The sequence below is a fragment of the Talpa europaea genome (genome assembly GCF_964194135.1).
Source record: "Talpa europaea genome assembly, chromosome: 7".
Classification (NCBI taxonomy): Eukaryota; Metazoa; Chordata; class Mammalia; order Eulipotyphla; family Talpidae; genus Talpa; species Talpa europaea.
In genome coordinates this window covers 102,594,535-102,607,249 of record NC_140074.1, presented here as the reverse complement: position 1 = coordinate 102,607,249, position 12,715 = coordinate 102,594,535, and the positions used below count along the sequence as shown (strand labels likewise).

General features: G+C 55.9%; 1 protein-coding gene across 1 annotated transcript; it reads left to right on the top strand.

Annotated features, from left to right (window-relative positions):
* Nucleotides 1-397: 397 nt before the first annotated feature.
* NINJ1 (ninjurin 1) lies at nt 398-8,078 on the top strand (the record flags this gene model as incomplete). Its single annotated transcript, XM_084238649.1, has 3 exons — nt 398-472; nt 6,991-7,216; nt 7,924-8,078. The coding sequence occupies 3 exons, from the start codon at nt 398-400 to the stop codon at nt 8,076-8,078; spliced, it is 456 nt and encodes a 151-aa protein (XP_084094775.1).
* Nucleotides 8,079-12,715: the final 4,637 nt, after the last annotated feature.

The window sequence follows — 12,715 nt, the reverse complement described above, 5'->3', positions numbered from 1 at the left end:
GCGCCCGCCGACCTTCAAGGCGCGCTCGGCAGTTTGCCAAGCGTGCTTCATTTGATGAATTAAAAGTGTCCACGACCCGGGCGCAGGAGGGGACACGCCTTACCCTTGACCACTCAGCCGGGGCCAGGGGGTGCCCGGGCGCAGCGCGCGGTCCTCTGCCGCGTCTTCCGCAGCCCACGCAGGGAAAGGGCGGGTTGTTAGCATCCCGCGCGCAGAGCTTTTTAGGGGCGGGGGGGGGGGGCTGGGCGGAGTCTGGGGGCGGCGCACTGCGAGCCGGGCGGGGGGCGGGCGGGGGGCGGGCCGGGGGCGGGCCGGGGGCGGGCTCGCAGCCGGGACCCAGAAGCGGAGGCGCTGGCCGTACTCAGGCCGGGAGCGCGGCGGCCCCGGCGGCCCCACCATGGACTTGAGCGCCGAAGACTACGAGCTCAATGGCGACCTGCGCCCGGGCTCGCCAGGATCCCCGGACGCCTCGGTAAGCCCCCTTCCCGCGCTCGCCCGCACCGTTGGCGCCTGAGTAGTGCTCTCGGGGCCCTGATCACTTCGGCAGGTGAGCAAGCAGGGGTGGGGGTGCGCGGGGCGGGCTGGAGAGCTGCGGTCCCGGGCGGTGTGCGTGGCCAAGGGACCTAGACGCCGCTCCGGCAACCCAAGACAGCCGGAGCCTCTTTTCTGGCCTCCCTGGGCCCCAAGCCTGTCCTCACCCCCTGGCCGCCCGCTAACTTTCAGCCCCCGCTTCTCCTGCCTACTGCTGCCTGGGGTGGGAGGAGAGGCTTGGCTCTGGCCCAGCAGCGGTCAGACAGTTACGTCATCCACAGAGTCCACGGTGACCGCACTTCTGAGTGCTCTTATGGGGAACTTGGGCTCTTGTGGCGTGCACCTCTCTGCACCACAGACCTAGAAGGCAGAGGCACTGGGCAGGTGGGCAGTGTTCCCATCCCATTAGAAGGTCCAGACTGTGGGTGCCCCCCCACCCCTCCTACTCCACTCCCCCCACCTCACCCCCCCACCACACACACACACACACGCACACACAAGCGCGCACACGCGCGCACACACACCCCCCTGCCAAAAGGTCCCTCCCAGCTGCCCTGGATCAGGGCTGGAGCTGAGATCCATGCCTGGCTTAGCTTAACCCAGCACTTCCCCAGCGCCTGTTTGTGGCATAGTCCTGGGTATGGCTGGCTGGTGATTTGTTGACTTTGGATATTCTTTCTATTTCTGAACACCTAAGCATGGAGGCAGGGGCATGGCCTCTCAGAGACCCACATTTCTTAGATGTGGGTGACAAGGCCTAGGTGATACCTTAGTGACAGGCCATAGATGAGGACATGTAAGGAGAGCCCTCCATGTGTCCCACACTATAATCCTCCCATCCTCTCTGTCCTTGGCAAAGCCCCAGTATCATGCTGGCCCTTCAGTAACCCTGAAAGCCTTCGTGCTTGCGCAGGACATTTGTGTGGGTTACAGATGAGCACACCAAGGGCTGAGAGATGTGCAAAACCCCAACAACCTGCCCACCCTGGAGTGGAGGCACTTGGAGCAGTGAGCTGTGTGTGCTTAGGGAGGCTGCTTCATCTCTCTGGGCCTTCTATCCATGCACTTCAAAGGAAGAGCAATGACCCTACCTGCCTTTGGGGAAGTGGGGGTCAGGAGGGACCTGTCTATTAACTAAGGGTCAGGTTCAAAGAGAGGGACCCAGTTGCATCCCTGCCCTGGGCCTTATGAGCTGTACCCCCCTCTTCACCTCCCCCCTCCCACTCCAAGCCTGCTCTGCTAGGAGAGGGTTTGCTACATTCCAGGTCTGGGTATGTCCTAGGTCCCATGAGGGGTGGGCTGGGTGTGCTCAGTGATGGCTGCCTTGGCTCTTATGCCAGTGTGGGGAGGAGAGGAGCAGTGCACCTCCTTTGCAGAGCTGAGACCAGCTCCAAACAGTAAAGCCTAGGCCAAAGTGCTGCTGTCCCAGGGGTGATTCATGGTGGCGGATGGGAGTGAAGAGTCAGGAAGCCTTCCTGCAAGAGTGGGGGTGTTGGTGCTGGGCTCTGGAGGACCAGAGGAAGCAATAAGAACAAAGGCCCAGAGTCTGGATCTCCAAGAGCTGGGGCCATGGAGTCTGTGTCTGGTATGAGAGTGAACTCGCTTGCCCAGGGTCGTTAGGCTCAAGGCTCTGAAGCTCTGGGAAGTGGTGGCCAGTGTCCAAGGTCACACTTCTCACCTGGCCCAGAGGCCTGGGCCCACCAACACTGCCTCCACCTTTCCCCCTACTCTCAGGACCTGCTTGTTTTCTTGGGCACATCACTCAGGAGCTCCGTGCCTCAGTTTCCCTCTATGAGATGGGATGGTAATCCACAGAGGGTGTGGTGAAGGCTGATGTGTGTGCAAAACAGGGTGTACAGTGTTGCTGACACTCCCAACTCCCACAACAACATCCCCACTAAAGGGGAAACCGTGACACCAGGGTACAGTAGACTGTGTCCCCAGCAAACCCCGGCCACAGGGAGGCCTGGCCACAAGTTCTTGGACAAGAACAGACCTTCCGGGCCTCCCCGGTGGCGCAGCGGTTGAGCGCTGGGTTGCGAGGCTGCCCGCGGCCTCTGCGGCGCCGGTTCGATCCCCGGCTGCTCCCCGGCCACCGGAGGAGGATCCCGCATGGTGCGCAGACCTCTCCTGCCACCCGCTGCTCCCCTCAGCAGTGTGCTTCGGTCCTTCTGCCTGCTCTGCTCCCCGCTCTGGCTCTGGTGAATTCTCTCACCCCACCCTCCCACGCTTCTGACTGTACCCAGTGCATGTGTAAACAGAACAGACAAATATAATAAGTAAATAAATAAAAGCATGCCTCTATAAAAAAAAAAAAAAATTTAAAAAAAAAAAAAAAAAAAAAAAAAGAACAGACCTTCCTCAGCCTCAGTTTTCTCATCTGTGAAACAAGGTAGCTTCCTCACCTCCAGGGTGGCCAGAATCTGGGGCAAGTCATATGTGTACCTGTCTAGCAGACATGACCCCCTCCTTCCTCTCTATGCCAGCTCCCTCCTCCCCCACCCCCCTAAAGCCTGGAGAAATTTGCTCTTTTTTCCTCGTTTCTGCTTTCCCAGCTGATCCCAAGGCCAGCAGAGCTCTGGTCAAGTTCTGAAAGGTGACTTTGGTATAACCGGGGGTCACTCAGTGCTAAATCCACAGGAAATGTCTGCCTGGCCCAACCCACAGCCCAGCTGCTCGGGAATACCCCTCCAACCCTAGACTTCCTGACATGGAGTTGGAGACTTGTGGGGGATGACCAGCAGGAACATGGGGATACAGCTGTGTGATCCCAGGAAGGTGGCTTCATGCTGAGCTGGCAACAGAGCTCCTGTCCCTTTCTGGGGCCAGGGACTCCCGGGCCCCACCAGATCCCACTTGATTCTCAGGTCCGACCTCCAAAGGGGGCCATCAGGTCCTCATGTCAGTTGGTAGCTGACAGAGCCCAAGGGAATCAGCTCTGCACTGGAGGGACCTCAACGGGCCAGTTGCTGTTCCCCAGGCATGTCCTTTCTCTTCCTTGTTACTGATTGTTTATGGAGTTAATTATACATCAGAGCAGTTGGTTTGGGAGCTAGTCTTTGGAAGCAGTGAAAGCCTTGGCAGAAAGGAACATCCTGCCCTGCCCAAGGCTGTGCTCGGGGGCTGCAATTCTCCCAGCCCTTCAATCAGTCCTCCCTGTGTCCCTTGGTGTCCAGATGCATTGAGCCTCACCTGGATGCTCAGTGGTAGACTGGGGTTTGGGAGTGGCAGAGGGGTACGGGTGGAAGCCCCCACCCAGGTCCCTGCCGGATAGTGAATCTCATAGACTTGTTAGGAGTTCATCTCTCATTCTGCTGGCATGAAAACAGGCTCTGGGAGGATGCACAGGAATTCCTTTGTGGGTACTTTATTCCAGATGTGTACATGAGCCTTGAGAGTCACAGGAGAGTACAGGTCAGGCAGAATGGGAGGGAATCAGTAACTGAGATACCCCCCTCCATTCTGCAGGGGCTCCATGGCCTTAGCCCTGGCCTGTCTTTCTCCCAGGGGAGCAGGGAACTGGCAGGAGACTAAGGATCAGCCAGACTGTGGCCCGGTCAGTGGCCGTGGGCAGCCCCTCCACCCCTTCCCATTCAAGCCTGGGTGGACCAGAGCATCCATTTTGCTGCTCTAGAACCAGTGCAGCTAACCAGGGTTCAGATCTGCTCTGTCCCACTCCCCTCCTGTAGGAGCTGGGGACACCCAGCAGTGTGACGCCCCTGCCACTGTGATGAGGAGTCTGTCCACAGAAGAAAGCTCAGGGTGCCAACTTACATGGAGCTGGCTCACTCTCCACTGGCTCCTTCCTGGCTTATAGGAAAAAAGGTACAGAGCTCACACTTTCTTACCCAGCTCCTGAGGTTTCAGGGAAATCTAGGTAGCCCCAGGGACACATTAACCAGGGTGTTTGCTCCCTGTACGGCCCAGGTCACGTGCAGTTTGAATGGGCGGTGCCCAGCATGACTCCTGGCAGCCAGACCGCCAGCAACCAGTTTAAATCCGTGGGACTCTGCAGTAGTTGGGCTCCAGTCCAAGTGAAATTCCCTGGGACTCACCTCTGCGGTGGTCACCTCCAGGGTCCAAGCTTCCCCACAACTTAGATCCTCCCAGAAGCTTCCTAGTGCCTATCTATGTGGGTCGCTGCAGCCGTGGGGCTGGTTGGCCTGAGGTCACTGGGAGCCTGGGCCAAAGCGGGGGTGATGTCTGCACCAAATTCTTTCAGCCCCGGGGCCTGGGCTCAAATCCCACATCCCCGCACTGGCCATTGCCTTTGGCAAGGCACCTCCCCAGACTAGCCTCAGTTCACCTATGAGTCCCAAGAGGAGGGCACTGAGCTCAGGGCTGAATAGGATGTGGGCTGCCCCTAGGGGCACAGGCTCCCTGTGCTGGGAGTGTTGTGCATGGCTTTGAAACATTTAAAATTGTTCAGGAGAGCTCAGAATAAAAAGGAATTCTTCTCCCTCCTTCCCCCACTAGACCACACAGTTAGCCTGGATGAGTACATATGTGTGTATGTGTTTATATATGTATACATATGGGTATGTGTTGTGTGCATGCGTGTTTGTGTGTGTTGATGGGGGGTGTCATATTTCAATGCTTGTGTGTTCATGGGTGGTTGGAGTGAATGTGTTTGTGTGTAGGTGTGTGCATTTTGTGCTCATGTGTGGATGTGTTTATGTGTATATGTATATGCTCATGTATGTGGATGTGTCCCAGAAGGTCCTCACAAGATCTGCACTGTTCTCCAGGATTGAGAACCAGGGATCAGGGGCTCAGCATTGGGGTGCCCTCATGGGGAGGCACTGTCGCATTTTTGGTGTATGAGACTGGGGAGCATACATGACAGGACGTGACCAGCCAGGCCGCTTTGCCAGAGCAGAGCTGGGGGTGGCTCTGTGCTATCAGGAGAACACAGGCCCTTGTGGGGGAGGCTACCCACCAGACCCCAGGAAGAGACTCCCACTGCCAGCATGGAGGGCTAAGCCGGTGGTGTTTACGTTGCGTGTGGACATGCCATAGAGCAGGGTGGACCCAGATCTGCTACCTTAGGAGGCGCTGCTGCTGGAGTGGGTGGGGCTGTGAGCAAAGGCTGCCATCTTCTCTTCCTCGGGGCTTGTTCTTCTAGATTAAATTCAAACTTAAAAAGAAACACGCCCTTCTGTGGTTCGCTGCTTTCCTTGGCAAAATACCACCAGCAGCAGAAAGCAGAGGCGCCCTGAGTGCTCAGCACCCGCCTGCTTTCCTGCATCTTTCATGAGCCTAGAAACAGGATCTTCTGAGTCGCCCCAGGAGGCCTATGGTCAAGGGCCCGAGGTGCTTGTTTGGGGGCTGGGGAGGGATCTGACTAGGGAAAGGAGAGGAGGGCCTGCAGGTTCTCCACACAGAGCGGTCTCCCAGTGAAACAGTGGCACCGCTGCTGCCTAAGAGAGATGAGCTCCTGTCCAGTAGGCCTTTGTGGACACAGGCCTTCTGCCTATGTTAAGGCTTCCTGGGGAGGCACTTACCTCTGGGTGGTGCCTGGGACCATGGGGGCACTCCCCTCAAAGATGACAGGGACCTGGCCCTAAGGCTGGGGATGTCCTCAAGCAGAGAAATGGTACCAGAATTGGTGTTTCTGTCTTGTCAGTATAAATTTGATGCCAGGGTGGTTAGGGTAACACAGGTAGGGTAACACAGCACCTGCCTTACCCATGTTTTTATCACACGTTAATAAAGAGGGATCGGGAAAAAACATATGAAGGGGGTGACTGCTTTTGCCTTGAGAGGGGTGGTGGTTTCCTTAGCTCCAAATTCTCCAAGTTGTTCATATGTACAGATTTTGAGTGTCAATCATATACCTCAATAAAGTGGTTTTGAAAAAAAAATTTTTTTAATAAAAATTAAGGAGGCAGCTAACTCCTGAGGCATCTGTTGAGTACCTACTGAGTACCTACTGAGGCATCTGTTGAGTACCTACTGTGTCCCCACAGCTGGGAAGTAGCCCGGGCTGCACCAGCCTGGGAAGGCCTGGTTTTTTTCTGGGCAAATGTGCAGGACCTGGCATCCATATAGTGTCCCCACATGTTACTTCCTGCCTGGCCAACAGTCACCAATGCAGCCTGAAATGGCAGAAAATCCCGCACTGTGGGCTGGCAGGGGATGCAGGCTGTGTGGGCACGGAAGGGCTCTTGGACACCTCACCTGAGGCAAGTGGGTGGTTGAAGCACTTTCCAGCCTGACACCAGAGTGTGCGCAGAGGTTGTGTCTTCTTCCTTTTTGTTCTAAGACTTGATCCCTAGGGATTCTTGCCAGCGTACACGACTCATGTTATCAATAACACCTCTCTTCCCCCACTCTCCCTGGCTCCAATCAACAGCCCACATCCCTGCCAGTCCTGGGGGGAACCAAGCAGGGGAGCTAGGGTCTCCATCCTGGGCTGCATCCCCTGCAAGCCCAGGCTGACCTCTGCCCTCCCCACAGCCACCTCGCTGGAGCAGGAACCGGCCCATCAACGTGAACCATTATGCAAACAAGAAAAGTGCAGCTGAGAGCATGCTGGACATTGCGCTGCTGATGGCCAATGCCTCCCAGCTGAAGGCTGTCATCGAGCAGGGCCCCAGCTTTGGCTTCTTTGTCCCCCTGGTGGTCCTCATCTCCATCTCCCTGGTGCTGCAGATCGGTGTAGGCGTGCTGCTCATCTTCCTGGGTAAGTTCTGGGAAGCCCAATGGTCAGCCACTGTTGTCTTGCATACCCCCCTAGGATGGGGCACTTACCACCTGACATGCTCTGAGCACTGGAGTTTCTGGCCCTTCTAACTCATGCATGCACTCCAGTCTTCACAGTGTGGCCCTTCCATCCACCCAATTTGAGAACACAGGAAAACATCAAACGTACTAAGCGCTCTCAGTATCAGGCGCCTACTATGTACATCTAGTCCGCACAGGGACTGCACGGTCCCACCCCCATGTGAGGGTCAGGGTGAGAAGTAGTAGAGGCTCTTTGCTGGCCTTCACCTCCCAGCCTGGCTATATGATTTTGAGCTTAGATGTTCCCACCTACAAGGTGGTGTATAATGTGTTCAGGGCCTTGGATGGGAGTGAGATCACTGGCCTACCATGCGCAGGCACTGAGAAAGGGGCACAGCCTGTGCTAATCAGCACAATGCTTAAAAAGCAAACCTGGGCCTGGGATCACACCTTCAGCCCTTGACCCCCCAAATGCTTTCTGTTTGTGCAGAAAGCAGGCCCTCAGAGGTGAGGTGCAGAACAGGCCTCTAAAGACCTGAAGCTGTGGTGTTAAAGCAGGCACACCTTTCTGGGTCCAGAACTCACCCCTAATGTGGATGGGGGCAGGGGGCACACATACAAGCCTGGTGCTAGGCCAGCACAACAGCCACTTTCTCTTGCCCACAGTTAAGTACGACCTCAACAACCCTGCCAAGCATGCCAAGCTGGACTTCCTCAACAACCTGGCCACTGGCCTGGTCTTCATCATCGTCGTGGTTAACATCTTTATCACCGCCTTTGGCGTCCAAAAGCCTATGGTGGACATGGCGCCCCGGCAGTAGGGGATCAGGTGAGTTGGGAGGGGTGGACCCACTTGTCTCCCTTGCCACACCAGCAGTCTCCGCTCAGCCACAAGTAGGCAGTGTATTCCGGGTCTTCATGTGGCACCCCCATGTCTACCCTTGCCTGGGCCTCACATGGCAGGCGTACCTGGCCATGTGAACCCCACACCACCTCAGCTCCCTTAATTGCTCAGAGTGCCTGCCCTTGATCACCCAGCTTGGGAACAGTAGTCACAGGAAGGCTGGGTGACCCTTGTAACATGCTCAACAAAGAAGCTTCTACTCTGTAGGGCATAGAGGGGACTCAGACATTGGTATCCCATGTGTCTTGAAGATAGTTAACACATCGGGTGTGTGGGGCCCCAGCCAAGGCTGCACAGTAAATCATGGGTTAACATGGCCTCAGCATCAGTCTTCAGGACTGCCCCAGAGGAGTGGTGGGCACTGCTCACAGACTGTCCATTCACCAGCATTGCCCATGCAGAGTGGACAGGAGGCTGCCGTGTGCAGTGAACACCTGTGTCAGGAACAGATGAGCGTGGCCAAGTAGATGCTGGCAACATTTGTGCTGTCCTGTCAGGAATTTCTGGCCCACTGATGGCCGTAGCCCTAGATGATATGTCAGGCTGCCCTCCCTTCAAAGCCAGGACCCGGGCAGCCCATGTGGCATCCAGTGCTGCTTGATCTGGGCCCATTTGTTGTAAAGCCTATCCCCGAGGAAGCCCTGGAACAGGATGCCAGTCTGTTCCCTTGCTCGTGGTGTGATAACCAGGCACCAATTATCCCTTGCCAGGTGCCCCAATCACATTTCCAACTCTCCCTGGCATCAGCACCGCAATGCATCTCATCCCTGAGCAGGAGGGCACTTGGCCTGTGAACCCCATAGCACATGCCCTTTGCCCTACCCAGCTACTGAGGCCCTTTCAGCCTCCTGTCAGGCCTTTAAATCCTGACAGTGACCCAGAAAAGGAGACTAAGGCTCACCCAGGCAGAACCAGGCCCTTCTGGTTCTGGAACAGCTGATGCTCAATGAGTGCTGAGTCAGGATCCCAGGATAGACCCAGTGTCTCAGTCAGGTAGCACTAACACCAGTCCTCTCCCTTCTTTACAGACTCCTCCAGATCTCGCCAGACAGCAGCAAACCAAACCTACCTTGGGGCCCACCTCCCCAAAAATGCCAGAACCCAGGCTGGCCCCACCAGACTGTACCTCAGAGACAAGCATGTGGTCAGACTCCTCCCAGCATTCAGCTTGCTCTATCCTGGGCAGCTCCTCCTGGATCATGTGTTGTGAGGCTCAAAGGATAGAACTGAAAAGTCCGAGGAAGGTCGTGGCTGCCATGGACACTCAGACCTGAGGATGGCAAGGGACGGCAAGGGACGAGGGCTGGCCGTGATCTCAGGACATTTACAGAGGGATGAAGAAACACCCTGCCCTCTGCCAACGCAGCAGAGTCTTAGTCTTATGTGCTAAACCCTGGGTGACTGCAGCCTCCATGCTTCCTGACCCGGACACAGCCACCAGTTCCCCCATGTGGTGGCTGATGGCTCGAGTTTCATACCTGGGCTTGATAGCCATTGTGAGGTAGCCACCTGGCTGGCTCTGCACATAACCTCCACCAGCAGTGATGGGCAGAACCCCTGCCTCTCTTATGGGGACCAAACCCCCACTTTTCTAAGCATCAATGATTAATAAAGCTGATACTCTTCCTATGTGGCTCTGAGCACTGTTATCCCCTCACTGGTCCCCTCAGACCCATCCCCAACCTGTAACCTTGGGGGAGCAGCTTCTTTGGTGTCTCCAGATATCACCCCCACATGTTCTTGGCTCCCAACCCCTGACCAGCCCCTCATGGAAAGTTCCATCACTCTTATGGCCCCTGCAGCCTGAATGCCACACACCTTCCCCGGACCCCTAATGACAGCCAAAATGGGTCAGACCAAGGAGGAAGGGAAAGACATAACTGGTGTTGGGAAAGCCACAACCCTGCCGAAACCCCAACAAGAGCCAGCTGCTGACTCCAGGCAATGAGGGTCCTTGCCTCATCCAGCTGAGCCTAGATGCCACCATTTCACCCACGTGGTTGACCAACAGACAGAAGTGCTTACGGGGAAATGACCTAATCCTGGACCCTTGTGCAAATACTCCAGGAAAAAGTAGACGGAGGTGGATGAAATAAAACTGAAATGTCAGTGAGTAGAACAGGACATGGGTAGCTCTCATCCTGGGAGTGTCTGTCCCACAAAAAGGATGTTTAAAGCTGGTCATATGTGACAAAAAGTCCATGAAGCAAGACTTGGAGCAGTGGGTGGTAGGTGATGAGCCAAAGCCTGGCAGAACTGGAATCACATGAGTGGCCCAGGGGGCAGATGGCACAGAGGTTCCAGATACTAACCAGGATGGGTGGGGAGCTCCGAATACCCCCTCATGCTGTGGTTTTCACCCATGAACTGGCCCTGTCCCTGGTCCCCACACCAGCCAGGCTGAACATGCATCCTTGCTACCTCCTCCCTGCCAGGCTGGTGTGTCCAGGGTAGTAGCTTGGCCCAGTCTATCCAGGGCCTGGCACAGGTGAACACTGCTGGCCCTGTGTCCCTGGGGTGACCTGCATGGGGGTGGCCAGCAAATACATGGGAGGGATGCCAGTCTGTGTTCTAGTGTCACAGCAGCACTATGACCATGGACATGGTCAACAGATGGCTTAGTTCCTCTTTCAACAAGACAGGACATGTACCCAGGCACAGCACAGAATGGGGGGTGAACCCCAGATGGCTGGACTGAGTCCCAGGCCACCAAGCCAGGGGAGAGGGTGCGATGGTGGGTATTGTAGGCCCCAGACCCCCCAGCTCTCTAATACCCCACCCCTGGTGTCAGGTGCTCTCCCCCAATAGCACCCACAACAGCCCCCAACCAGGTCCAAAACTTGCACCTCTGGCCCCTCTAACCTACACTCCAGATGTCCAATCTCAGGGCTTTGAAACATGCATGCCTGCTCAGGCCCAGCCCAAGGCCCTCCCCATAGCCCCTCTGACCACCTTCAGTTACTGTCACAATGGAGCATTTGAGTTTACTCTGTATTCAGTGCCATGGATTAGCATCACCATTTACAGCATCCCCATGGGGCCTATGTCCGAACCCTGTCAGGCCCCAAGACCAGGGCTACTCCAAAGAAGGAAAGCGTATCATTGGTCTATCAAGAAGCTCTGCTTAAGCTAGGGAGGAGGTAGTCCCCCCTCTCATGCCTGCGTCTCTAATTACTTATGGAAACTTTGTCTGGCCTGGCTCCCCTACCTGTAGCCTGCATCCCTAGCACTGTGTCCGGCATATAGTAGGTGTTCCATAAATCTCTAGCAGGCCCACGACTCACTTGCCCATGTGTGCTAGGGCCTGTGTGTCAGCAACCAAGGCTAGAGAATCAGTCAGGATGAGGCACAACCCCACACAACCTTCAGGGGTCTGTTCTAAGGCTGACTGTCCCTTGTATTGCTGGGTGTGTGGCTCTTGCACCTGAAGCTCAACCTTCAGGGTGTAAGGAGTGAGAAGCAGCATTTGCCAAGTGCAGGGTATGCCACTGTGGGGCACACAGGGAAAGCAAGTGGGCCAGAGGCACGGAGCTCTCAGGGCCATGCTCTATGACAGGAGGGAGTCTTTCTTTGAGAGCCTCTAATACACAAGCCCCTAGGCCCAGTGAGCCGGTAGAGGAATGTGAAGCAATCAGTGCAGGGGAAAGACATCATGTAAAGTGGGGTCGGGGGGGGGGGGGAGGGAAATTAAGTAAGGTGGGAGGGTGGTGTGCTAAACCTTTTCACTGTAAAGACAGAGGTGGTGATAGGTGGCTGAACAAAGAAGCGATCAATTGATTGGTGACTGATTGATAGATGATAGATGGATGACAGACAGATCAGATATAGACAAACGGATGACAGAGTAGGGTAGCTGGGTTGCCCAAGGTCACCCTGGGCAGAGCCCCAGGTGTGAAGTACCTTGGTGCCAGTGGAAGTCCTGTGAGGCCTCTCCAGCCATCACAGAGCCTTGCTTAGGTTCCCCACATGTGTCTGAGGACACCAGTTTATTCCTGTCCAGTTCACACCCTGGGTGTGGCTTTCTAGGTCTGGTTTACTCAACTGGCTCCCTCCCCTCGCATTCCATCTGCCTTTCCAGGCCTTGGCCCACTTGACCTGAGCAGAGGAAGGACAGAACAAGCTGGGGGTTGGGGGTGGAGAGAGGAGGCGGGAAGAGATGGCAGGATGGGTGGGGACCAGGCAATGGAACACTGGCCTAGCTGCCAGTGTCCGTCTTTCTTCCTTCCCAGCCTGGCATATCCGCCTCCCTACCAGCCCCCACCCTCACCCCATTCTCCCAACCAGGCTCCTTCCCCACCTACCTTTATGGGATTCAATTCATCTTTCCTCACAGCTTTATTGTTGGAAAAAAAACAGGAGCTGAATGTTCCTCTTTCTCTTATTATTTCTGGGGACTAAATAGACCTGTGTACACAAAAGCTGTCCCAGCCCGCCCAGCCCTCCATACAGGATGCTAGGTCCCAGGACAGATGAGATGGTCCTGGTTGCCCCTCCTTGCATGGGGCAGTCTCCCCACCCCCACCACCACCCACTGAGCAATTGAGGGGTTCAAGT